A 27,942-nucleotide genomic window follows, 5' to 3' on the forward strand; every position below is an offset into this window, starting at 1 on the left:
TTAAAAAAAAATATATTTTTTTTCTTTTTATGGACTGCGTCACCCTAATGAAAAGGGAGACAAAGCCACGAATTTGTGAGAGACAAAGATCCCTATTGAAGGGGACCTGCATCTCTCGACAGGAAAATACAGATAACGAAGGAGCTGCGTCTCCCTAGGAAAAGGGAGACAAAGCCTGATATTACTGAGAGACTAAGATCCTTTTTGAAGGGACCTGCTTCTCTCACAGGAGATCCTCTTCACATCAGATCTGTGAGTACTGGTTGTTATAAGGGCCAGTTAGCATAGGGTTTTTCTTTTAATTTAAATTCTTATTAATTTCTAATAGAGGCGCTGCGACATAGGGCTTTATTCTTATACTTTCTTACTGGATACTCATATCCCGCATTAGAGGGCCACTACGGGACCTGATGAGAGCGGTCCCAGCGCGCACCGGCCAGCGGTATTATAATGCCGCAGCACAACACCGGGATCCCTTCAGCAGCGCAGATTTCCTTTGTTGCTTAGAGCGGCCCCAGCGCACGCCGGCCATGGGGATCACAATGCCGCAGCGCAGCACTAATGTGTGAGCGGCCGGGATCCCTTCAGCAGCGCAGGTTTCCCCTGTCAGTGTTCAAGAGGGGCGCCACTACAGGTCCTGCCGAGAGCAGTCCCAGCGCGCGCCGGCCAGTGGGATCATAATGTGTGAGCGGCCGGGATCCCTTCAGCAGCGCAAGTTTCCCCTGTCAGTAGTTGAGAGGGGCGCCGCTACGGGACCTGCTGAGAGCGGCCGCAGCGCGCGCCGGCCAGCGGAGTCACTATGCCACGCGGCTGAGCAAATACCCTCAGCCGCCAGAGGCGGGGAGTGACACTACATAAAACAATTTGCACTACTGCTGCCAGGCATTGCAAGCCCAGATAGGTGCAAAGGGTGGCTTCATGTAGGCCCAAAATTTACAGATAAGAATAGGGGGGGCAGTGGGGCTCACCGAATGGGAATCCCTCTCCTCTATGAGGTGTTCAGAATTTTGCAGTGGCGGCCATCTTAAAATTCACAAAGGCGCCAAGGCACATTGGAGCCTCCCCCTATCAATACACAAGTAGACCCTACGTGTGCTAACAGCACCCTCTCCTGGTGAAAGTTTATATCTTTCTTTATATAAAACTACATAGACATGAGGATCTCCTGTGATATAATATGACTGTTTTATTTTCAATGGACTTCTGATACACAGATCCTACTGAAAATACAAGGAAGCAAGTGAGGTCAACTCTACCATCGTAGCTGTGTTACAGTTGAAGTGTGAGGGTTGCATGTCGGCTGATGTGTGTGTGTGTGTATGTATGTATGTATGTATTGTGACAAGAACACTGGGATAGTGTTTGAGGGCAGGTATATTTGTCCCAGGTTCTTGTCTTACATGTTTTAGAAAATGTTAACTTCTAGGAAAAATGCTTTTTGTTTTGTCTGAACCTTTTCAGTTTGCTGTAAAAGCTGGGTAAAGGCTCTGAGAGAGAGATAAGGCGAGTTCTAGACATTGGGCCCAGTTCGGGTCTTTGGCCTCACAGAGGGCTAATCAGGGTTTCAGCTGTGTAAGAGTGATATAGTGCTTCTAACCTGATTAGTATGGGCAGACTGCCTGGGAAGGCTGCAGGATCTGTGTGTGAGAGACACGCTTTCTGATGCAAGTAAGCTATACAGTATGTACTGAAGAACTCTGTGTTTTGTTTAGTGACAGTTAGGAACGTCTTATGTTTAGTTAGTGCCGGACAGGCAAGGTATTTTTATTTTGGGGTTTGTTTTATTTTCTGTTTCAATAAAACTGCCCGGGGTCAGTTGTACCAGAAACTGGACTTGTGGTGTTCCTCAGCTGCTGCGTGCTGCCATATTCCCCAGGAAAAGGCACCTTGCACCCCTACAGTGTTACAACTTGGTGGAGAATGCGAGCAGGCCGTTCTGCGCATAAGTGAAAGCAGCAGCTTTGTGAGGCCTGCAGAAAACGGTGGTTTATGCAGATACAGCCCAGTGTGAAGTTACTGAGACTCACCCCTGAGGGTTTGATATATGTCCTGGGTGAAAGCAGCTGCAAAGCCGCCTGAAAAATCTGTTGACATGGAGGATCTGCTTAAAGCCTTGCTGCAAGCTACAGCGGCTCAGCAGGAGGCCAACCGACAGCAGCAGGTGGCAATGGAGGAAAATTGGAGACTACAGCAGGAGGCCAACAGACAGCAGCAGGTGGCAATGGAGGAAAATAAGAGACAACAGCAGGCAGTTGTTGATGAACTTTACAGGCAACAGCGTCAGGATAGAGAGGCCTTAGCAGAAGTGGTGCAGAGACTTGCAGCTCGGGTTGGAGATGTGGCTGTCAGTGCTCCAACCAGCTCTAGTTCTATACGAGCCAGTCACTTCCTGCAGAAAATGACAGAGGCTGATGATGTGGAGGCCTATCTGACCACGTTTGAAAGGACTGCCGAGCGTGAGAACTGGCCGAAAGCACAGTGGGCCAGTCTGCTGGCACCTTTCCTGTCAGGTGAGCCCCAAAAAGCTTACTTTGATTTAAGCCCTGCTGAGGCTCGGGACTATGATAAACTAAAGACTGAGATCCTGACCCGCCTGGGAGTCACGCTGTCAGTACGAGCACAACGGGTGCACCGTTGGCTGTACGCCATGGAGAAGCCTCCGCGCTCCCAGATGCACGACCTTATTCAGCTAACAAAAAAATGGCTACAGCCAGAGACATTAACTGGTCCCCAGATGGTGGAAAGAGTCGTCATGGACCGCTACTTGAGATCTTTGCCCATGGTCCTGCGCAAGTGGGTGAGCCATGGAAACCCGGGTACTGCTGACCAATTAGTGGACATGGTAGAGAGGTATTTGGCAGCAGAGGAACTACTGATGACCACCCAGCAACCCATAGATCCTCGACAGCGCCCTTCAGTAAAGACTGGTAAGACTGTTCCGTGGGAAAACGTTGCTGGGCGGTTAAGAGAACGCAAGGCTGGAGAGACTGTAAACACTGGCCCTGGAAACAGGCCAATGGGGCTAGAACGGTCTATGCTGCCCAAATGGGTTGATAATCGTGTGGTTAAATGTTTTAGGTGTGGTATGCCAGGTCATGTTATTGCCAATTGCCCAGTCACGCAAGAACCCATGCAATGTGATGCTGCCTTTGAATGTCGCAGAATGTCTTTCTTTGCTAGGTTAGCCTGTACTGTGGTACCTTCACCTGAGCTGGAAAAACAAATGTGTGATGTGTTCTTAGAAGGTAACCGGGTAGAGGCCTTGCTAGATTCAGGAAGTTTAGTTACCCTCGTGAAAGCTGGGTTAGTAAACCCCTTAAAGGTCCAGCAAATACCTATTGGGGTAACTTGCATACATGGGGATACCCAACATTATGCCACTGCTGAGGTGAATATAGAAACTTGTTGTGGGTCAGCAATGGTTAAAGTGGGACTGGTCCCTACCTTGGTGCATGAGGCCATAATAGGGAGGGATTTTCCTCATTTTTGGAAACTGTGGGAATCACGGTTATCAACAGATGTGAGAAGTAAAAAGCCAGTTGATAATACCGGTGATTTTATGGATGTACGTGGGTCTTCGGAACTTTCTGGCCCTTTGCCTTTTGCTAGTTTGGCTGGGGAAGTGACAGATGGGGAGTCCAGTGAGGACCCTCTTGCCGGGAACAGAGACATAGTAGTTAGAACTGAAAGCGTGCCTGACCTGGAGGTAAAGAAGGATCTGTTTGCGTCTGAACAGTTAAAGGATCCTACCTTAATAAAGGCTAGAGAGAATGTTAAGATTGTTAATGGGGAACCTGTGGTACCAGGTGACAGGGTTACGTATCCCCACATGGCCATCTGTAATGAGCTCTTGTACCACATTGTCAAAAGGGGTGAGGATGTGGTGGAACAGCTGGTAGTTCCCCAGCCTTATCGGAGAACGGTACTAGATTTAGCTCATAGTCACGTTACCGCAGGACATTTAGGGGCAGAAAAAACCACTGAAAGAGTTTTACAAAGGTTCTTTTGGCCAGGGGTTTATAAAGAAGTGTCTGAATATTGTTCTTCCTGTCCTGAATGCCAGTATCATGCCCCTAGACCCCATTTCAGGAGCCCACTAGTTCCCATGCCTATTATAGAGGTCCCGTTTGACAGAATAGCCATGGATCTCGTGGGGCCCTTGTTAAAGTCTGCTCGGGGCCATCAGTATATCCTGGTAATTATGGACTATGCCACTCGATATCCTGAGGCTGTCCCTTTACGCACTATCACAACCAAGGCGATAGCTAGGGAGCTGGTGCAGGTATTTAGTAGAGTGGGAATACCAAAAGAAATTTTGACTGACCAAGGTACTCCATTTATGTCAAGGATCATGAAAGAATTGTGCAAGTTATTTAAGGTCACTCACCTCAGGACGTCCATCTACCATCCCCAAACTGACGGGTTGGTGGAAAGGTTTAATAAAACATTAAAAAGTATGTTAAAAAAGGTTGTTGAGAGAGATGGGAAAAACTGGGATTGTTTGTTGCCCTACTTGTTAATGGCCATCAGAGAAGTTCCTCAGTCCTCTACGGGGTTTTCTCCATTTGATTTGTTGTATGGTAGACACCCCAGAGGGCTGTTGGATGTTGCCAAAGAGACGTGGGAAGGACAGCCCACTCCTTATAGAAGCGTTATTGAGCATGTAACACAAATGCAGGATAGGATTGCAGCCGTGGTACCTGTTGTCAGAGAGCACATGGAACAGGCCCAAAGTGCTCAACAGAGGGTCTATAACCGGAGTGCCAAGATACGGGAATTTGCTCCTGGAGATAGAGTTCTTGTTTTGGTACCCACTGTGGAAAGCAAATTCCTAGCTAAATGGCAGGGTCCATTTGAGATTAGGGAAAAAATGAATGAGGTTAATTACAAAGTATACCAGCCGGGAAAGAGAAAACCCGAACAGATCTACCATGTTAACTTAATCAAACCCTGGAAAGATAGGTTGTCTCTGTCAGCGGAGCCTTGCCCTTCGGTGTCTTCACCCCGGTTGCTTCCCGCAGTGAAGGTGTCAGAGACATTATCAGCTGATCAGAACAATCAGGTTAAAGAATTTCTCATCCAAAATAGGGAGGTATTTTCAGAGCTGCCTGGCCGAACGACCATAATAAAACATGACATTGTCACAGAACCAGGGGTCAGGGTTCATTTAAAGCCATATAGGATTCCTGAAGCTCAGCGAGAAGCTATTTCTAAGGAAGTTAAAACCATGTTAGAACTTGGAGTCATAGAGGAGTCTAACAGTGAGTGGTCCAGTCCCATAGTGCTCATCCCGAAGCCCGACGGTAGCATACGCTTCTGTAATGACTTTCGTAAGTTAAATGAGGTGTCCAAGTTTGACGCATACCCCATGCCCCGTGTGGATGAGCTTGTAGAAAGGCTGGGAACAGCCAGGTTTCTCACCACATTGGACCTGACCAAAGGTTACTGGCAAATACCTTTATCTGATAGCGCCAAAGAAAAAACAGCCTTTTCGGTTCCGGAGGGGCTGTACCAGTATAAGATGTTACCCTTTGGGTTGCATGGGGCTCCAGCAACCTTTCAACGGGCGATGGATAAAATTTTGAGGCCCCATAGAAAATATGCAGCTGCCTATTTGGATGATGTGGTAATTCACAGTACAGACTGGGGGTCACATTTGGTTAAAGTACAAGCAGTACTGGACTCAATCAGAGAGGCAGGGTTAACTGCTAACCCAAAGAAGTGCTGCCTCGCAATGGAGGAGGTCAAATACTTGGGCTTCACCATAGGCAGAGGTCTGATTAGGCCCCAATTGAATAAAGTTGATGCTATTCAAAACTGGCCTCGTCCAGTGAATAAAAAACAGGTAAGGGCTTTTTTGGGAATTACTGGGTACTATAGACGGTTTATTCCTAATTTTGCGACCACAGCGGTGCCGTTGTCAGACCTTACCAAAGGGAAGCAGTCAAATGTGGTGAAATGGAACCCTGATGCAGAAAAGGCGTTCCAAGCGTTAAAAGTGGCTTTGTGTTCACAACCGGTGTTGATAACACCAGATTTTTCAAAAGAATTTGTGGTACAGACAGATGCCTCAGAGGTAGGGATAGGTGCTGTGCTGTCCCAAACCAGAGATGGGGACGAACACCCTATCATTTATTTGAGTAGGAAACTCAATGAGCATGAAAAAAGGTATGCCATTGTGGAAAAGGAGGCTTTGGCCATTAAGTGGGCACTAGATACCTTGAGATATTACCTCTTGGGTAGACAATTCAGACTAGTGACAGACCATGCCCCTTTAAAATGGATGTATGTAAATAGAGGCAAGAATGCTCGTGTAACTAGATGGTTTCTAGCGTTGCAGGACTTTAAGTTTACTGTCGAACATAGACCGGGAACACAATTGGCCAACGCAGATGCATTGTCTCGCATCTTCTGTTTGGGGGCTACAAGTGTTCCGGCCCCTAGGTCGAAACAGGGGAGGGGGATATGTGACAAGAACACTGGGATAGTGTTTGAGGGCAGGTATATTTGTCCCAGGTTCTTGTCTTACATGTTTTAGAAAATGTTAACTTCTAGGAAAAATGCTTTTTGTTTTGTCTGAACCTTTTCAGTTTGCTGTAAAAGCTGGGTAAAGGCTCTGAGAGAGAGATAAGGCGAGTTCTAGACATTGGGCCCAGTTCGGGTCTTTGGCCTCACAGAGGGCTAATCAGGGTTTCAGCTGTGTAAGAGTGATATAGTGCTTCTAACCTGATTAGTATGGGCAGACTGCCTGGGAAGGCTGCAGGATCTGTGTGTGAGAGACGCTTTCTGATGCAAGTAAGCTATACAGTATGTACTGAAGAACTCTGTGTTTTGTTTAGTGACAGTTAGGAACGTCTTATGTTTAGTTAGTGCCGGACAGGCAAGGTATTTTTATTTTGGGGTTTGTTTTATTTTCTGTTTCAATAAAACTGGCCGGGGTCAGTTGTACCAGAAACTGGACTTGTGTTGTTCCTCAGCTGCTGCGTGCTGCCATATTCCCCAGGAAAAGGCACCTTGCACCCCTACAGTGTTACAGTATGTATATATATATATATATATATATATATATATATATATACACACTGCTCAAAAAAACAAAGGGAACACTAAAATAACACATCCTAGATCTGAATGAATTAAATATTCTTATTAAATACTTTGTTCTTTTCATAGTTCAATGTGCTGACAACAAAATCACACAAAAATGATCAATGGAAATCAAATTTATTAACCCATGGAGGTCTGGATTTGGAGTCACCCTCAAAATTAAAGTGGAAAAACACACTACAGGCTGATCCAACTTTGATGTAATGTCCTTAAAACAAGTCAAAATGAGGCTCAGTAGTGTGTGTGGCCTCCACGTACCTCTATGACCTCCCTACAATGCCTGGGCATGCTCCTGATGAGGTGGCGGATGGTCTCCTGAGGGATCTCCTCCCAGACCTGGACTAAAGCATCCTCCAACTCCTGGACAGTCTGTGGTGCAACGTGGCTTTGGTGGATGGAGCGAGACATGATGTCCCAGATGTGCTCAATTGGATTCAGGTCTGGGGAACGGGCGTGCCAGTCCATAGCATCAATGCCTTCATCTTGCAGGAACTGCTGACACACTCCAGCCACATGAGGTCTAGCATTGTCTTGCATTAGGAGGAACCCAGGACCAACCGCACCAGCATATGGTCTCACAAGGGGTCTGAGGATCTCATCTCTGTACCTAATGGCAGTCAGGCTACCTCTGGCGAGCACATGGAGGGCTGTGCGCCCCCTCAAAGAAATGCCACCCCACACCATTACTGACCCACTGCCAAACCGGTCATGCTGGAGGATGTTGCAGGGAGCAGAACGTTCTCCTTGGCGTCTCCAGACTCTGTCATGTCTGTCACATGTGCTCAGTGAGAACCTGTTTCATCTGTGAAGAGCACAGGGCGCCAGTGGCGAATTTTCCAATCTTGGTGTTATCTGGCAAATGCCAAACGTCCTGCAAGGTGTTGGGCTGTAAGCACAACCCTCACCTGTGGACATCGGGCCCTCATACCACCCTCATGGTGTCTGTTTCTGATCGTTTGAGTAGACACATGCACATTTGTGGCTTGCTGGAGGACATTTTGCAGGGCTCTGGCAGTGTTCCTCCTGTTCCTCCTTGCAAAAAGGCGGAGGTAGCGGTCCTGCTGCTGGGTTGTTGCCCTCCTATGGCCTCCTCCACATCTCCTGATGTACAGGCCTGTCTCCTGGTAGCGCCTCCATGCTCTGAACACTACGCTGACAGACACAGCAAACCTTCTTGCCACAGCTCACATTGATGTGCCATCCTGGATGAGCTGCACTTCCTGAGCCACTTGTGTGGGTTGTAGGGAGGTCATACAGGCACGTGGAGGCCACACACACTACTGAGCCTCATTTTGACTTGTTTTAAGGACATTACATCAAAGTTGGATCAGCCTGTAGTGTGTTTTTCCACTTTAATATTGAGGGTGACTTCAAATCCAGACCTCCATGGGTTAATAAATTTGATTTACATTGATTAATTTTTTTTGTGATTTTGTTGTTAGCACATTCAACTATGTAAAGAACAAAGTATTTAATAAGAATATTTCATTCATTCAGATCTAGGATGTGTTATTTTAGTGTTCCCTTTATTTTTTTGAGCAGTGTGTATATATATATATATATATATATATATATATATATATATATATATATATATATATATATTATTTATTTATTTATTTTATTTTACATTTTTTTCATTGTTTCTCAAGTATATCCTGTTCATTTTGTCTATGTAAAAGAGGGAACAGTAATTCCAGCTGGTTCCGATACCTTCACTTCCGCCATCTCTCACAGCCTTTCTCTTCCTAATTAAAGGGTGAAAGCGCCGCATAATACCCTGGTAGGGGATTTAAACAACATGCCTAAAAAGAATCACGCAAGCCGCAATCAGAATGGGCTGCTGGAATCTTTAAGACGAGGTAATTTCTCATTAAGTAACGCCACCTGTACATGCAGAAACAGATGTGCGCAAGGCAGTTAAAATAACTTTTCATATTATACCAGAAAGTGAGTTAATTGACTCTACCCTAGATGCCGATTTTCCAGGAAAGGACACAGCAATCTTAGGTCTTGAGTCTTTAGTTGAAGGGACCAGAAGAATTCGAATTGTTTGAATCCCAGGAACAACCGAGTTCAACGGTGTTTCCCATTCCTAAATGTTTCCAATCTCAAATGGAGGAGGCTTGGACACAACCTGACAAACATTTTCAATTTCCAAGATGGTCTCAAGTAACTTACCCTTTACCTATAGGGGGTAATGGCTAGATGGGAGACTCCGCCGGTGGTAGATGCCTCACTAGGACGGTTGTCAAGAAGAAGACAATCTTACCGATACCTAATGTAACGACTTTAGAGGAGGCTTCACACCGAAAGGTTGACACAGCTTTAAAGTCGATTTTTTTTTGTAACAGCTGGTGCGGCACAGAGCCCTACGCTCATCTGTGTTTGGGTTACCAAGGCCATGGGAGCATGGGCGAGCCGTATTGTACAGATTATTGATGAGGAATATAGCTGGGAAATCTTTACCCAGCTGGCGGAACACTTTCAAGAATCTGCTTCATACTTGTGTCAGGCCTCAAGGGATGCTAGCAGGATTGCATCTCCGCATCGGCCATATCGGCTAGACGGATTTTATGGCTCAGAAAATGACAAGGAGGCTCTGACACTAAGAAGGCGGTGGAATCCATCCCCCTTGGCGGTGAAATACTTTTCGGGCCAGAGTTGGACAGACGGATAACACGGGCTACGGCGAGGAAGTCCCCATGACTACCTACTCCTTATACGAGAACCACTTCACAGGTTAAAAGAGATTATTCGGGTCCAATGGTTGTTTTGTTCAGATCTCAGGCCTTTCGAGCCCGATGACGAGGGTTTCGGTACACCGGCACGTGGGGGCAGAGGTAGAGGCCGCTCACAGGCAACACCCGTAAAGCAGGAGAAGCCGGCTGACGAGACCGTGGCATGAGATCTCCCAGCTCACTTGGTGCCCCCCCTGGGGACGCATGTCTGGAAGCTAACACCTCACCAGAACACGTTGGAGGAGTTTTACAATGGGTTTGCCTCGGTGCCCTCAGTCGGCAGAAGCACTACTGTCGGCAATTCAGAAATTGCTACGGTTAGAGGTCATTATTCCAGTTCCCGCCTCCAAGAGAGGAGGGGGTTCTACTCCAGTCTTTTGGTCGTGCCAAAACCGGACAGGACGGTCAGGCCGATACTCAATTTTAAAACTTTTAAACCAGTTTCTAAGGGTTACAAAAAGAGTGAATCAATCCAGTCGGTCATTGCATGCATACCTGCATATCCCTATTTGGTTTCCCCACCAAGCTTACCTAAGGTTGCTCAGGTACTAAGCACACCGATGGTTTCTCGGCACTTCTGAGTACACCTTCTAGGGAAGATGGTGGCGTTGTTCGAAGCTCTCCAGTACGGCAGACTTCACTCCCAACCAATACAGATAAGCCTCATTGCTCAGAGAGCAGGTTCCCACTGGCTTTTTCATCGGAGTATCCGACTCCAACCGAGCGTACGAGTCTCCTTGATATGGTGTTCGTTACACAAGAATCTCGCAGCAGAGAGGAGATTCGGGATTTGGGGATTGGAGGATCCTGACAACGGACGCCAGTCTCAGAGGTTGGGTGGCCGTCCTAGAGGAACATCAGTTTCAGGGTAGATGGATGTTACGGGAGAGCAGACTGCCCATAAGCATTCTAGACAATGCGCTTCTCTTAGCCAAAGACCTGGTCATGGGTCAATACTTAGAGATACAGACGGTCAATGTCACGACGGCGGCTTACATAAACCGTCCGGGTGGACAAAACAGCAGGATGGCGTTACAGGTAGCCACAAAGATCTTGTGGTGGGCAGGAAACATCATCCTCTCGGCTGTGTTCATTCCAGGTGTGGAGAACTGGGAAGCGGATTATCTCAGTCGCCAGGACAGGCATCGGGGAGCGTGGTGCCTACATCCACAGATTTTCGACATGGTGGTGAGGAGATGGGGCCTATCTCAAGTAGGCCTCGTGGCGTCTCGGCTAAACCATCAGCTGCCCAGATATGAGTTCAGGACCAGAGATCCAGCAGCAGAAGGAGTGGACGCATTAACACTTCCTTCGTGTTACAGGAGGGTTTGAAATTAATCAACCCTCCCCCTCATACACTGGGTTCTGATAAGTTTGAAACTAGAGCAAATGTGGGCGATTCTAATCGCACCACATTGGCCCCGCAGGAGTTGATATTCACACCTGCCAAGGTTACTCGCGGAAGATCCTTGCAGGTTATCTCAGAGAGAGGACCTGCTGTTTCAGGGACTGTTCCACAGACCTGAACAGGCTGCGTTTAACGGCGTGGCTACTGAAACCCGGATCTTACAGAACAGAGGAATACCACGAACGGCCATTCTTACGATGATTGCCACTAGGAAGCCGGTTACAGCCATGCACTACTACAGGATTTGGAAGAGGTGCATGGACTGGTGTCAAGAACGTGGGTGGAATTGGGCGAACTTCTGTTTGTCCAGACTTCTACTCTTCCTTCAGGCCGGTCTAGTTTTAGAACTGAGGCTGGGCTCTCTGAAGGTTCAAATTTTGTCTCTCTCTATCCTATTTCAACAGCGGTAAGCATCCTTGGCAGAGGTTCAAACCTTTTTACAGGGGGTTCTGAGAATGCAGCCCCCTTTTCGTTGTCCTATTGCACCATGGGACTTAAATTTGGTGTTGGAATTTTTGAAATTACCTACTTTTGAGCCGTTAGCAAAAACAGACCTGTGATATCTCTCTTGGAAGGTCACGTTATTGCTTGCCTTGGCTTCGGCCAGGCGGGTTTCTGAGTTGGGAGCCTTAACGTGTATGAGCCCCTTTTTAACTTTTCATGAGGATAGGGCTGAACTCCGTACAAGAGCGGATTTACTGCCTAGAGTTGTTTCGGGGTTTCACGTAAACCAGCCATTTGTGGTCCCATCTTTCCAGGGTCTCGCAGATGGGGACGTGTCCTGGGATGTTGTCCGAGCTTTAGGGGTATACGTACAAGTTACGTCGTCCTTCGGAACGTCGGATCATTTGTTTTTTCCTTATGATGGGCCTAAGAAGGGTTGGCCGGCATCTAAGCAGTCTTTGTCCAGATGGATTCGACTTGCCATTCGGCGAGCTTTTAATTCCTGTGGCAAACAGGTTCCGGTTCAGACGGGTGCTCATACCACCCGATCAGTGGGTGCAGAGCGGCGACGTGATCCTCAGCCCACACGTCCGCGAGATTTTATAAGTTTGATACCTTTGCGTCCGAAGATTACACTTCGGACGTTTGGTTTTGCAGGTTACTGACAGCACTCCCTCCCTGGGGGATACCTTTGGGACGTCCCCTAATGTCTAAGGAAGCTCCAGTGTCCCCTAGTGGATGAAAGAGAAAAGAGGATTTTGGTACTTACCGATAAATCCATTTCTTTGAATCCTCTAGGGGACACTGGAGGCCCGCCTCGGTGCTGTCGGCCTGCAGAGTTTATGGTTTTGTTCAAACAGTTCGTTCAAACAATTCGTTCAAACAGTGTTAGTTTTTCGGATAAAGAAGTTTCTTAGATGCTGTTTGATTTGTTGTACAGTTCGGTTCCTCGCCAGGTGCTATAGTACCATGTCCTATTCTCTCAGTCAAATTTTCAAAACTGAGGGAGGAGGGATGTGAAGGAGGAGGAGTCGGCTGTGCAGACAATACTGATTTTAGATTGTGCCACACCTCCGGTTGTTTGCTTCACACCCCTAATGTCTAAGGAAGCTCCAGTGTCCCCTAGAGGATTCAGAGAAATGGATTTATCGGTAAGTACCAAAATCCTCTTTTCTCGTCCTGCTGCATCAGGGGACTTAAATTTGGTGTTGAACTATTTGAGATCACCAACTTTTGAGCCGTTAGCAAGAACAGATTTGAACTTATCTCTCTTGGAAGGTCACATTATTGCTTGCCTTGGTTTCGGACAGGCGGTTTTCTGAGTTGGGAGTAGGGCGTAACTCCGTACAAGAGCAGATTTCCTTCTCCTTCCTAAGGTTGTTTCATGGTTTCATGTAAACCAGCCAATTAGGGTCCCATCTTTCCAGGATCTCGCAGATGGGGACGTGGCCTTGGTTGTTGTCCGAGCTTTACGGGCATACGTGCAAGTTACGTCGTCCTTCAGAAAGTCGTACCATTTGTTTGTTTATATCATGGGCCTAAGAAGGGTTGGCCAACATCTAAGCAGTCTTTGTCTAGATAGATTAGACTTGCCATTCGGCTAGCTTATATTTCCTGTGGCAAACAGGTTCCGGTTCAGATGGGTGTTCATACCACCCGTTCAGTGGGGGCCTCAGGCAGCTGCCAGAGGTGCTTCCACTACTCAACTTTGCAGAGTGGCGACGTGGGCCTCAGCCCACTCGTTCGCAAATTTTTACAAGTTTGATACCTTTGCTTCCGAAGATTCTAAGTTCGGACGTTTCGTGTTGCAGGCCACCGACAACACTCCCTCCCCGGGGGGGATTAACTTTTCGACGTCCCCTAATGTCCAAGGAACGCTCCAGTGTCCCCTAGTAGATGAAAGAGAAAAGAGGATTTTGGTACTTACCGATAAATCCATTTCTCTGAATCCTCTAGGGGACACTGGACGCCCGCCTCGGTGCTGTCGGCCTGCTGTGTCATAGTTCTTGTTCAAACAGTTCGTAAAAACAGTGTTAGTTTTTCGGTTAAAGAAGTTTCTTGGATGCTGTTTGTAATGTTGTACGGTTCGGTTCCTCGCCATGTGCTCTAGTATCATGTCCTATTTTCTCTCAGTCAAATTTTCCAAACTGAGGGAGGAGGGATGTGAAGGGGGAGGAGCCGGCTGTGCAGACAATGCTAATTTTAGATTGTGCCACACCTCCGGTTGCAAACTTCACACCCCTAATGTCTAAGGAACTCTCCAGTGTCCCCTAGAGGATTCAGAGAAATGGATTTATCGGTAAGTACCAAAATCCTCTTTTAATTCTCCTGGTTTCAGGGTGCCAAAGTCAAAAATGCTCCTCATTTTTGCTTTGGCAAGATGAAAAATAGACGCCCAAAAAAAACAATTGATTCGTCCACTGTATTTACCCATTTAGGCATGCAGGTAGTTGTTTGCAAACCAACGACCCTTCTGAGTGATATGAAAAATATAATCTACAAAGATGTGCATTTCCCTTTTTCAATTTCATTTCAAGAATGTGTAGTCTGATATAGCTTTGGCCGATTATGATAGAAGTGCCGTGATCGTTCTAAAACGGTCACAGAATAAATCTCATGGTGTCATGATGACCACTACTGATTTTATTTATTTTTATGTGGCGTAAACATTCTGCGCGTAGTATCTCAAAATTAAAGTTGAAAAGTATAATGTCTAATAGGAGAAACTGTAGGATAAGGCCATGTAGCATAATCTGATCCTTGACTGTTTCTTTTATTTATTTTGAACCAAATTATTTTTCGTTATGACAGCTGAGAGCTGCAAACATTTCTGATGCAAAGTACTGTGGGGCAGATGTATTAACCTGGAGAAGGCATAAGGAAGTGATAAACCAGTGATATGTGCAAGGTGATAAACGCACCAGCCAATTGGCTCCAATATGTAAATTAACAGGAGGTGATCGGCTGGTACGTTTATCACCTTTCACTTATCACTGGTTTATCACTTCCTTATGCCGTCTCCAGGCTTAATACATCTGCCCCTGTATGTGTTACACACAGTACACTCTGGCCCACCTTTTGTTTATCCGATCATATTGTCAATATAGATCCATTTATATGGCATTGCGCTGATGCAGGCATTGGTGGTAAAGCACTAACTGAAGTCTTTTCTCAATTCTCTACAGAGCCATCTAATAAGAAAGCTGATGTCTGTCCGGGAGGGAAAGAAGTAGCTGTCTCTGAGTCACCCAGCCAGCATACAGAGAATGCCACTGAGGAAAAGACAGATCACATCAGTACCTCCCAGCAAACATTTGATAATGACGCCCCCTCTCCAGTGGATCAAAGCCCAAAATGCAATGAACAGGATGGCGATGTAGTTACCGTGGACTGTACAGACACTGACATATTAATGGACATCAGCAAGGAATCGCAAATTGCATCAACCTCACAGTCTCTTGATAAAATGATGAACAATTCAGATGAAGTCGAAGACAGTTGTCAATTTGTTAAGGAGATTTTGCCCCAAGCCTCGGTTGTCGGGGAACAGTCAATATTATGTAATAAGGACTCAAAGAGCAAAGTCGATGAGGAGCCACAAGACATGCAGACCATCCAGGTGATAACGAATGAAAGACTTTCAGAGGATACGCAGCAGGGGATTACTAAGAATGTCACAGATACACCACCCACTACGACAGTACCACCGAAAGTTCTGTTAATTTCAGTAGTGGATCCAGTGTTGAATTGTACGAGTCCACGAAATGAGAAGGACAAGCAGCTGGACGAGACATCAAAAGACAGTCCTGTAACTAAGCCTGTTGGTGATGCCGCAAATAAGCAGAGTAACGCAGCTGACATTGGAACGTCTTCTGAAAAGGAACTAACCACCCAAAATACAGCTGCAAATGCTGAGCATATAGAGGTTCATGGGCAGTGCAGCCTGGCATCAGACATTGCGGCACTCAGCAGCGTCATGGCTGTGCCCGGTAGCAGCCAGACATTTGAAGAATCTCCAAATATTGTGACTCTCAAGATCATCATGGAAGAAGTACCAGAAGATGCAGAATTGGATGATGCAGTTAGAAGCATTAATGGAGACAATTATCCAACTATTATATTGTCTCCTCTAGTGAAGAGTCACGACCATAATAAAGTAGCGCTGACCCAGGAAACTGCTGTTATAGATCTTACAGATACAAATCTTTTAGGAGACCAAAGTCAGCTAGTGACTGCTGTCAGTGATGGCTCAGTGGGCACCATTAATATCCCAAGTGGAGATTGTACTGTATATTCTATTTCTGCGGCAGCAAATGGCACTGGTGATGGCAGTGTCATACAACTGATGCCCGCCACAAGCACTACATTTGCACCTGCTAGTAATATTTTTGTAAGTACGTGTGTGGCAAATAATGGACCATCCAAGCAATCTAATATTAGGTTGCTGCCCAAGAGTTCTGTTGCTAGCGGCAACAAAAAGCAGACTGCTCTTTTCCAAACCCCTCCCAGACCTGGCAGCATGTACACTGTTGGACAGGCTATATCACCAAAACTGTCACAAGGTGAGCTACAATTTTATGTTGTATAGTTTTGATGTTTTCTAAGCAGCATATGTGGTGATGTTTATATAGTATGAAGCGTTAATAAACCAAGAGATGTGGAAATGCCCTGTTGGAGGGTCTATGCCGAAGCTGACTACCTAGGGGGCATGGTTATGTCATCTCGGTTACATCTTCCTGACAAACCCAGATCAATACCCTATACTACAGAAAGTGTTAAGTTATAATGGCCAAATCTTCCCAATCCCAGTCTTAATGAACTCGGCGTTTACAGAATTGGTGCAGTAGGTTGTCTGGTTTTCAGAATAGTATGCTTTCTTTTTTGGGTTACTGTAATAATCCAACAGGTTTTATGCGTTCCGTTGACACTAGCAAAAAAAAAAAAAAAAGCTTGATTTCTTTTGCAGGGACCACAGTAGTATCCACAGGATATACATTGGGATATGAGGCAGCGCCAGCGGATTGGCACCAACGATCAAAAGCTTTCGGCCTCCCAGAATGCAACGGGCCAGTCCCCTATATACCTTCCTGGCTCAGGCAATTCAGTTTTTTTGTTGGTGCGGAAGGAGCCGGACCACGATCTTTGCGCTGCTGATTTTGGCAGCAATAAGCTTTTTATTTATTTTATTTTTATAGACTTGCGTTTTTTGAGTGAGTTTTCTAAAAAAAAAAAAGTGTCTTACACGCACCTTAGAAAGAGTCGCTACAACAACTCTCCGCTAGGTCGCAACAACGCTTACCCACGTGTACAGTGCTGTTTCGGCGGTTGACAGTATGAAGGGGGGGATCGTGGTGGGGGTGCATAATACCCGCAGCAGCAGTATTACTAATGTCTGCGTGTAAAGTCCCTACTATCAGGCTATTAAGCCTGTATTACTATAAAAAGGGGTTATAAATGTAGGAGCGTGAGGCATATATATAACCTGACATGATTGCTGTGTTATACATAGGAATATTAGCACAACGCAGGATGCCATTTTAACTCTACTTCCTGCTTCTTCTTTCAGGAAGTTTACTGCTGTCCTACAACACTCGCCCACTGGAGGAGCAGCGGTGTTAGTAGGAATTTTGTACAGTACAGGTTTCACTATTGTAGTGTGTCCCACGTGCACTGCACGTCTGGGTTATACACACTTTAGTTATTTTTTTTACTGAGTCATGGGACTTGTCTGTCTTTGTATACTTGTCTGTCTGTGTACATAATGAGTAAGGAAAATTCTAAATCAAAAAAGCAGCTTAGCTGCAAGGTCTGTGAGAGTGTGTTACCTGATGGAACTACTACATGCAGAGTATGTCTTGCAAATACGACTACAAATACAAACCCTTACCCTGATCCTCCATGGGTGATGCTGGCGGAAGTGATGACTGGTTTACAATCAGAATTGGCCGCTGCACGAAAGGAGCGTGAAGCTTCTAGATATGAGGCTAGGTTAATACCTCCTGAGATACCAGAAGTGGCTCAGGAGATGTCTAGGACTTTGCAAGGGTTACAAAAGTCCAAGTCTAGCTCAATTCCGAAAAATAGTTATCATTTGTCTTATAACTTACCAGTTTCAGCTATGTTGCATTCTGACGATTCAATGTCAGACCTGATATCTCAAGAGGCACAAGAGAAAGGTGAATTGGGCCAGGAGTCAGATAGTGAGGTTACTGATAGCCCGGCCATTGATAATCTCATCAGGGCAGTACGTCAAGTTCTAAATTTTACGGAAGTTGAAGAACCTCTTTCAAAGGAGGAAGTGTTATTTGCTAAAAGACAGAACACCGGTGTGTTTTCCTTATTCAGATTCTTTTAATAAGCAGTTAACTGAAGCATGGAAGAATCCGGATAAACTGTTTTCTATGCCTCGGCGGTTTCTGTCTAGCTACCCGTTCCCACAGTTGTGACTTATAAATGAGGAATCCACAGCCGGTGGATTTTCCCAGTGTCAAAACTTTCTAAGAAGTTAACCATTCCAGTACCAGCTGCTACGACCCTTAAAGACCCGTCAGAGCGTAAGCTAGAAGCTATGCTAAAGTCAATGTATGCAGCAGTAGGGGTGTTGCTTAGACCTGCTTTGGTTGGAGTTTGGGTTAACAAGGCTGTAGTTGCATGGGCAACACAGCTCAAGTTGGGCCTACAAGAAGATCACCTTATACTTCTGGCTGATCACATCTGTGAATCTGCTGAGTATCTAGGTACGGCTAATATGGACGTCAGCCACGTTAGTTCTCGCCTTTCAGCTTCACTTGTTGCGGCACGACGTGCACTTTGGCTGCTTTCTTGGCAGGTGGAGGCAGAGTCCAAACGAGGAATAGAAGCATTGCCTTACGCTGGGGAAATGTTGTTTGGTCCTGAATTGGACAAATGGATTTCTCAGGCCACTGGGGGAAAGTCTGTTTTCCTACCATTGCCTACACAGGTTCCTAAACGTAAATACGCTGGACCAGCGTTCAAATCCTTTAGACCTCAGTCCTTTCGAGGCCGTGCTAGAGGAACAACCATACACAGTAGACGTGGTAGAGGATGTGGTTTTCAACAAACGACTGTCGTCAGGATGCTAAGACCGCCGACAAGCCAGTGACATGACTGGCTTCCAGCCCATCTCGGATCTTCAGTTGTGGGAGCACGCCTTCAGGCGTTTCACTTGGCGTGGTTTCAGATATCCACAGATGGGCGGATCCGCAATTTTGTGTTCAAAGGTTAGAAAATAGAGTTTGATTTGTTTCTCGTAGATTCAGCAGTTTTGATTCCGGTTCCAGGTCACGAACAGGGTCAAGGTTATATTCCAGTCTTTTTGTAGTACCAAAGCCGGATGGCTCTGTCAGACCAATATTGAGCCTAAAGGGGCTCAATGAGTATGTCACTTACTACAGATTCAAGATGGAATAACTGCGGTCAGTGATTGCAGGTTTAGAGCCACAGGAATTCATGATTTTGCTGGATCTCAAGGATGCGTACTTACACATTCCAATTTGGCCACAGCATCAGGCGTATGGAAAGATGGTGGCGTCTTTCGAAGCACTGCAGTTCGGAAGATTTCACTCACGTCCTTTTCAACTGGATGTTCTCACACAGTGGTCAGGCTCGCATCTACAAATTCATCAGATGGTGCTGTTGTCTCCAAGGGCCAGAGTATCACTTCTCTGGTGGCTCCAAGTACACAATCTCACCCAGGAAAAAGGTTTGGAGTCTGGAATTGGATAGTTCTGACGACGGACGCAAGTCTCAGAGGTTGGGGAGCAGTGGTCCAAAATTAACAGTTTCATGGTCTCTGGTCAGAGCGAGAAAGATTACTGTCAATAAGTGTCCTGGATCTCAGGGCAATTTACAACGCACTGCGACAGGCAGTGCACATGCTCCAGTCTCAGACTGTCCAGGTTCAGTCAGACAACGCGAAGTCGCATACATCAACAAACAAGGAGGAACTCTAAGTCGCATGGCAATCCGGGAAGTTGCTTGAATACTGAATTGGGCCGAGCATCACCAAGTGATATTGTCGGCAGTGTTTATTCCAGGAGTGGACAACTGGGAGGTGGATTATCTCAGCCGTCAGGATTTTCATCCAGGAGAATGAGCATTAAATCCAGAAGTGTTCCAGATGTTCATCCAGCGGTGGGGTTACCCACAGGTGGATCTAATGGCCTCTAGCCAAAATCATCAAACACCCCAATATGTGTCCAGAACAAGAGATCCAAAGGCACTGGCAGTGGATACTCTCACAATCGTGTGGCCATAAAGCCTTGTGTATCTGTTTCCACCATTTCCGCTGCGTCCTCAGTTGCTAAAGCGGTTCAAAAGAGAGTCCAAGACAGTCATACAAGTGGCGCCTCATTGGCCTCGGAGAGCGTGGTTCTCGGATCTCCACGGTCTACTCGTAGACGATCCTTGGCTTCTCCCGCTACGTCCGGACCTGCTGCAACGGAGTCCGTTCCTTTACCCCGATGTAGCACGGCTGCGTTTGACGGGGTGGCTGTTGATACCGCCCTCTTAAGATGAGAGGGCTTTCCAGATTCGGTTATACCAACCATGTTACGACAGCTCATTATCACAGGATTTGGCGTGCCTATATAGGGTGGTGTGAAGTTCGGAAGTTTCCTGCATCATCTTTCAAGTTATCCCGTCTTTTGCTATTTTTACAGACTGGGTTAGATGGAGGACTACGCTTATCTACACTAAAGGTGCAGGTCTCTGCCTTGTCAGTTTACTGTCAAAGGCGTTTGGCCCTTTTACCAACAGTTCACACTTTCCTGCAAGGTGTCCTCCAAGTACAACCTCCATTTATACCACCTACAGCGCCATGGGACTTGAATCTGGTTTTAGATTTTTTACAGTCTTCTATTTTTGAACCCTTCCCAAGTTTTTAACTTGGGAAAACCGTTTTTCTTCTAGCCTTAGTTTCAGCAAGGCGTGTTTCAGAATTGGGTGGCTTGTCATGCAAGCCACCCTATCTGGTGTTTCATGATGATAGAGCAGAACTTCGGACGAATCCTGCTTTCCTACCAAAGGTGGTATCTTCTTTTCACATCAATCAACCAATCGTAGTTCCTGTTTTTTCAGAAGCTTCAGTAACTCCAGCTACTTTGGATGTGCTACGCGCGCTCCGCGTTTATGTGGCCCCGAACATCAACAGTAGGTAAAATGGATACATTGTTTGTTCTCTATGATGCAGTCAAGATGGGTTGGCCAGCTTCCAAGCAGACCTTATCCAGATGGATTAAGCTGACCATATGTCAGGCTTACCTTCATGCTAGGTTACAACCGCCTACATAAGTTTCAGCTCGTTCCACACGTTCTGTAGGAACTTCATGGGCAGCAGGTCGTGGAGCTTCTACGACTAAACTTTGCCGTGCAGCTACATGGTCATCAGTACACACGTTTGTGCGCTTTTACAAGTTTGATACGTTTGCGGCATCAGCATTTAGCTTTGGCCGTCTAGTGTTACAGGTGCCAAACGGCTCTCCCGTCGAAGGGGGAAACTTTGGTACGTCCCAAGATTATTCCAGTGACTCGTAGTGGATGAAAAAGAAAATTGGATTTTGGTACTTACCAGATAAATCCTTTTCTTTGAAAACACAGGGGTCACTGGACGCCCGCCCAAAGCAGTTTTTACCGGTCTTGTGGTAAGTTCCATGGATCTTATGGTAACACATTCTCACCGACTTGTTCAAATGTTAAGGTGATATCTATTGTCGTGTCAACTGTTTAGTTGTCTGTTACGTTATGTGTCAACTCCATTGTTGTCCATTATGTTATAATGTTATATGTAATTCTCCATTGGTCCTCCTCTCTCTCGCTCCTGTTCCGCCCAGTAAAAACACTGAGGTATCTTGGGAGTATGGATGGGGTGGAGGGTTACTAATTTAAATATTTAAATGTGCCTATCCCTGCTAACGCCCTGTCCATATCCCAAGAGTACTCCAGTGCCCCCTGTGGATTCAAAGAAAAGGATTTATCGAAGTACCAAAATCCTATTTTCCGCCGAGTTTCCCGCTATGAGCTGATTTTCCACTTCCGTCTGAGACCATGTATATCTAAAGGACCCAGTCGCAGCATGGGCGGCTGCGTGACTCATGCGTCTGTGTTCAGCGTCTGTGTTCACTGTTGTGCTCACTAGGCGTTTGTGTACACTATTTGCATCTGGATCCACTCATCCGTTCACTAACGTATTGATCGATCCTGGAAGCAGGGTGAAGTCTCTCTCTATCCCACTTTCCTTAGGCAGGTGATACAGCACTAAGTCTCTACCTACCATTGGGTACGAGTAGTTGGATAAGTGCCTGATGCATATGAGTCTGTAAACTATTGCTGACGTTTCTTTCGCTGTGCGACTGAATCCGCTAAAGGTCCTATATAAGGTAATGCAGTAATAGGTTTCTCCTACATACTTGAAATATATTTGTAGTTGAATATGTGCTCATATTGCTTATTATATTAACGTATAACTTGTGACTGATTGCTAGTGTGATTGCTGACTTTACTATTCCTGTCAGTTTATGTGCATATACCGATCCTCAATGCTGGTGCAAGGTAGGGAGGGATCGGATTGTATATCACTTTAGCAAGCTAAAAAGGGATTTCAGTCACAAAATTGTGTAGTTAACACCATAGAGATGTGATTTGTTTACCGTGTCTAAGAGAGGCAAGGGTGAGGAGGATACACTCTCCACAGCAGCACCAACACTTATTTCATGTTTGTCCTGCAAAGCTGGGTTAACCTCTCAGGATCTGGTTCAAAATGGATTATGTGCAAATTGTTTTAGCTTTCACCAAAGCCTCCTGAATAATCCAAGGCAGGCACAGGTTCAAGTTGAACTCCCATGGGCTTTTTTTTCACAGACATTATCCAATATGGCTGAGCATATAGTGCCAGCTCCTATACCAGGGATAGGTTACGCTGTTAACCCTTACATGCAACATTCCCCCTAGGTTTTATCACATCCAGTCCAGGAATCTGCAGCCTTTTAACAAAAACCGGCTGAAAGGCCTGTTTAGAGTAAATCACACAGACATGAAACAACATCTTCACAATCTACACATGTTTCAGATGGGGACACTTGGAGGATGGGGATTCCTTACATTCTGGTTCTGTATACAGATATGAGGAAGAAGATCCCAGCTCAGTGGATATACCTGAGCTAATTAGTGATTTGAAAGCCATTCTATCCTTAGAGGAGGCAGCAGATCCTTTGTTAAAATCCAAGGCACCTGTGTTTAAACGTCCCAAAACAGTAGGAACAGCTGCCGGAGATTATGCTAGAGGCTTGGGTCACACCCAGTAAGAAGTTTAGAATTCCAAAGAAATGGAATTCCCATTATCATCTTCCAGCTAGGGACTGTTTAAAAAGGGAGGTGGCTCCCAAAGTAGATAGGCACGTCATTCGATTGGTCCATTGCCTCTGCCTTCAACATCATTAAATTATGTTACGGATAGAAAGTTTCAGTCGTTTAAAAAAAAAAAAAAACATTTTCAGCTTGTCTGGGGCAGTTGTAAGACCAGCCATGGCTTCAGCCTGGATGGCAAAAGCAGTGGCGGCTTGGGCTGATGCATTGGAGGATGATCTCTCATTGGCATCTAGAGAGCAAAAGTCCCATATTGCACATATTAAACAGGTGGCTATTTTTTTGGAAGAAGCAGCCTTGGATATGGGTACTATTGCCTTTCAAGCGTCATCCTCAGCAGTAGCAGCTCGCAGAGCAGTTTGGCTACGTACATGGAAGGCTGACTCAGAATCCAAGAAGGTTTTAGAGTCTTTGCCTTTTACTGGAGATATTCTTTTTGGTAAAGAATTAAACAGTATTTTGGAGTCAGAGGCAGACTCCAAGAAAGTGACGTTCCCTTCAACCTACAGTAAGTCCAAACCTAGGTCTCCAACTCTTTGGTCCTTTCGGACACAGGGAAAAGCAAAAGGAAAGGGTTATGGCAAACAGTCCCAATCTGATAAGTCTGGAAAAACTAAAAGTATTGGGCTAACAGAGAGCCTGCTTCCAAACCAGAAGATAAGCCATCAGCCTGATGATGCGGGCCTCCACCTGGGGTATCCCAGGGTGGGAGGATGACTTCATTTTGCACAGATCTGGCAGCAGTCCACCACAGAAGCCTGGGTGCAAGAAGCGCTATCGCAGTTATGCGTTTGCCTTTAAGAAACACCCTCCTCAAAGATTCTTTGGTTCCAACCCGTCTTCAGTAGAAATGAAGGCCAGGGCCGTACAAGAGGCAGTTCAGAAGTTGCTTCAATCAGGAGTGATAATTCCAGTCCCTCCTGCGCAACAAGGACAGGGTTTCTATTCCAACCTGTTTCTAGTACAGAAGCCGAATGTGTCGTTCTGGCCCATACTCAATCTCAAGGTGCTGAACAAGTATATTTGGGTGCCTCGCTTTCATATGGAGACTTTATGTTCCATTATTTTGTCTATAGAGCCAGAGGATTTTATTGTATACCTGGATATCTAGAATGCTTACTTGCATGTTCCTATAGCACAGTCCCATCAGTGCTATCTCAGGTGTGCTATCCTCCAGTAACATTTTCAGTTTCAGGCCCTACCATTTGGACTGGCCACAGCTCCAAGAGTGTTCACCAAAATTATGGTGGTAATGGTGGCTTATATCCGTCGACGGGATAATAATTTTTCCGTACCTCGACGACCTGTTAATCCTGGCGCATTCTCAGGAATTGCTTCAGTGTCATCTGCAACAGACAATAGCTTGTTTACAGAAGCACGGTTGGCTCATAAATTGGGCAAAGTTGTCCCTGTTCCGTCACAACGTATAACGCACTTGGGGGCTGTATTGGATTCAGGACTTTAGAGTGTTTTTACCTCTGAACAATATATCTACAATACAGTTGAGGATTCGGGAGCTACTACACAGTCAAAGGGTATCCATTCACGCAGCTATGCGTGTGATGGGTTCAATCGTGTTGACGTGGTGGAGTATGCTCAATTCCAATCAAGGCCTCTTCAACGTCTGATCCTTTCCAAATGGAATGGGTTACATCAGACAATAAAAACTCAGACTATGGTCCTTACTCTGGAAGTTCGGAGGTCATTAGCCTGATGGCTACAGATGGCCCATCTGAACAAAGGGAGACCCTTTTGGGTCTCATATTGGGAGGTTCTGATGATGGATGCCAGTCTTCAGGGCTGGGGATCAGTATCAGAAAAAAGTTGCTTCCAGGTGCAGTGGACCAAGGAATGAAAGTTGCCTGCCAATAAATATATTGGAACTACAGGTCATATATATGGCGCTTGGGCAAAGGACATTCTTCAGGGGAAACCAGTTCAAATTCGCTCGGACAGTGCGACGGCAGAAGCGTACCTCAAGCATCAGAAAGGAACGCGCAGCCAAAAGGCGATGAAGGAGGTAAGCCGCACATTAAGGTGGGCAGAACTTCATGATCTGGCCTTGTCTGCAGTATTTGTTCCAGGAGTCCTAAACTGTGAAGTGGATTTACTCAGTCCACACGCCATTTATGTAAATGAATGGGCTTTACACCCTGAGGTCTTCCAGAGTCTGGTAGACAAGTGGGGGATGCCAGAGATAGATCTCATGGCTTCTCGGCAGAATTTCAAAGTGCCAGCATACGGGTCAAGAACTAAGGATTCAAAAGCGATATTCGTGGATGCTCTGTCGGTGAGATGAGATGAGATTCGGAAGGTCAAACAAGTAAAGGGTGCCGTGATTCTAATAGCTCCAGCATGGCCCAGAAGACATTGGTACACAGCCTCTGCAGATCTGTCAGTGGTCACTCCGCTGCTACTGCATCAACGTCCAGATCTGCTGTCTCAGTGTCCTTGTTATTACAAGCATCTGGATCGGCTGTCTTTGACGACATGGCTCTTGAGACATCCATCCTGAAAGCTAGAGGATTTTCACCACCGATAATTCAAACAATGCTTAAAGCAATGCTCTACTTGCATTTATTACTGGATGTGGCAAGCATATATTCAAGGGTGGTCTTCTGTTTGCCGGCGGTCGGGCTCCCGGCGCTCAGTATACCGGCGCCGGGAGCCCGACAGCCGGCATACCGACAATTATTTTCCCTCGTGGGGGTCCACGACCCCCATAGAGGGAGAATAAAATAGTGTAGCGCGCCACCGTGCCCGTAGCGTGGCGAGCGCAGCGAGCCCGCAAGGGGCTCATTTGCGCTCGCCAAGCTGTCGGTAAGCCGGCGGTCGGGCTCCCGGCGCCGGGATGCTGGTCGCCGGGAGCCCGACCGCCGGCCAGCCGTAGTGAACCCATATTCAATGGTGCGGTGCCAGGAAGCTGGACTCCAGGGTCTTTTAGAGTTTCTAGGGGCTTAGCATTCCTTCAGGCAGGAATGGATAAAGGTCATCAAGTGGCTTTTGAAAATTGTAGCCTAACAGGGGAGGAGGAAATCACACTCCATGCGATGTGTTATCTAAGTTATCCCTTTTGTGTTTTCTAAGTTATCCCTTTTGTGTTTGTATATACTGTAGTAATTATTTTTTGTTAAGAAGAAGCATCTGAGTCAGTATGTGCTATAGATATGCATTTTCTCTTTCAGGCTCTACTATTATTCTTGCTTCTCCAGTCCAGCCTGTGTTGCAGGGAGTTATGGGTATGTTCCCTGTTTCACTAGTTGGCCAAAGTGGCAGCACTTTCACAGCACCGTCCCATCAGGTAAGATGATACAACAGGTGTCCTTGGCACAACTCTTTCACATAAGACTGTAACAGGTTTTGAAATAATATGAGATTTATCAACTGTGTGAAGACAGATAGTAGCTATCATTTTATAGAATGTACACTAGATAAATGATAGCTAGAGTCTGATTGGTGCCTTTTAAGGTGTGTACACACAATGAGATATAGTCTTTCGATTTGTACTATATAATCAAAATCGCAAGGTGTTTGCCACCTTGCTATACCAATTTGATCCTGATGCGCACTCCCGCAGGGTCGGTATCGCAAGGCTAGGTAGACCGTGCAGGCAAGTCAGTTTTGACTATCTAGTACAAAGTATAGTCTAAATTGGCACTTAATAAAAATCGCACATAGCCAATATTAGTCAAAATCGAAGATAGCCAAAATCTCACCATGTGTATGCACCTTTTAGATAGTTTAACAAATCGCCACCATAATTTTTTCTTTTTACCATCTGCAGGGCAATAGACTCAGACACTAAAGACCCATACACACTAGTAGATTTTGAGCTCAAAATCGCATAGTGTGTATGGCCGGATGATGAGCGCTGATGCGCGCTGCCGTCCGTCTGCCTGTTTTACCTTCTCAGTGAAGCACTTTCCACTGTCTCCTACTGTGGAAAGTCGTTTACCCCCATAAACGTCGCTGGGCACAGTGAAAATCGCTCTGTGTGTATGCACTGAGCTATTTTCTCTGACGTCCTAAGTGGATGCTGGGACTCCGTAAGGACCATGGGAATAGCGGCTCCGCAGGAGACTGGGCACAACTAAAAGAAAGCTTTAGACTACTGGTGTGCACTGGCTCCTCCCACTATGACCCTCCTCCAGACTTGAGTTAGAATCTTGTGCCCGGCTGAGCTGGATACACACTAGGGGCTCTCCTGAGCTCCTAGAAAGAAAGTATATTTTAGGTTTTTTATTTTACAGTGAGATCTGCTGGCAACAGACTCACTGCAGCGAGGGACTAAGGGGAGAAGAAGCGAACCTACCTAACTGGTGGTAGCTTGGGCTTCTTAGGCTACTGGACACGATTAGCTCCAGAGGGATCGACCACAGGATCCGACCTCGCTGTTCGGTCCCGGAGCCGCGCCGCCGGCCCCCTTACAGAGCCAGAAGCAAGAAGTGTTCCTGAAAATCGGCGGCAGAAGACTTCTGTCTTCAACAAGGTAGCGCACAGCACTGCAGCTGTGCGCCATTGCTCCTCATGCACACCTCACACTCCGGTCACTGATGGGTGCAGGGCGCTGGGGGGGGGCGCCCTGAGGGCAATATAAGACACCTTGGCTGGCAAATCTACACCATATATAGTCAGGAAGGCTATATAGGTGTAAAAATACCCCTGCCAGAATTCCAGAAAAAGCGGGAGAAGTCCGCCGGAAAAGGGGCGGGGCCATCTCCCTCAGCACACTGGCGCCATTTTTCCCTCACAGCTCCGCTGGAAGGACGCTCCCTGGCTCTCCCCTGCAGTGTCAAGCTACATAAGGGTAAAAAAGAGAGGGGGGGGCACTAAATTTAGGCGCAGTATATATAATATAAG

General features: G+C 46.2%; 1 protein-coding gene across 1 annotated transcript in view; it reads left to right on the forward strand.

The window, feature by feature from the left end:
* Window positions 1-27,942, forward strand: part of LOC135001744 (protein NPAT) — a 167,449-nt gene that overhangs the window by 122,837 nt on the left and 16,670 nt on the right. The window contains exons 13-14 of the mRNA XM_063951610.1: window positions 14,886-16,262; window positions 26,268-26,383. Coding sequence (XP_063807680.1) covers window positions 14,886-16,262; window positions 26,268-26,383 — 1,493 coding nt within the window. The remainder of the gene's footprint in view (window positions 1-14,885; window positions 16,263-26,267; window positions 26,384-27,942) is intronic.

This window comes from Pseudophryne corroboree, chromosome 2, assembly GCF_028390025.1.
Source record: "Pseudophryne corroboree isolate aPseCor3 chromosome 2, aPseCor3.hap2, whole genome shotgun sequence".
Lineage (NCBI taxonomy): Eukaryota > Metazoa > Chordata > Amphibia > Anura > Myobatrachidae > Pseudophryne > Pseudophryne corroboree.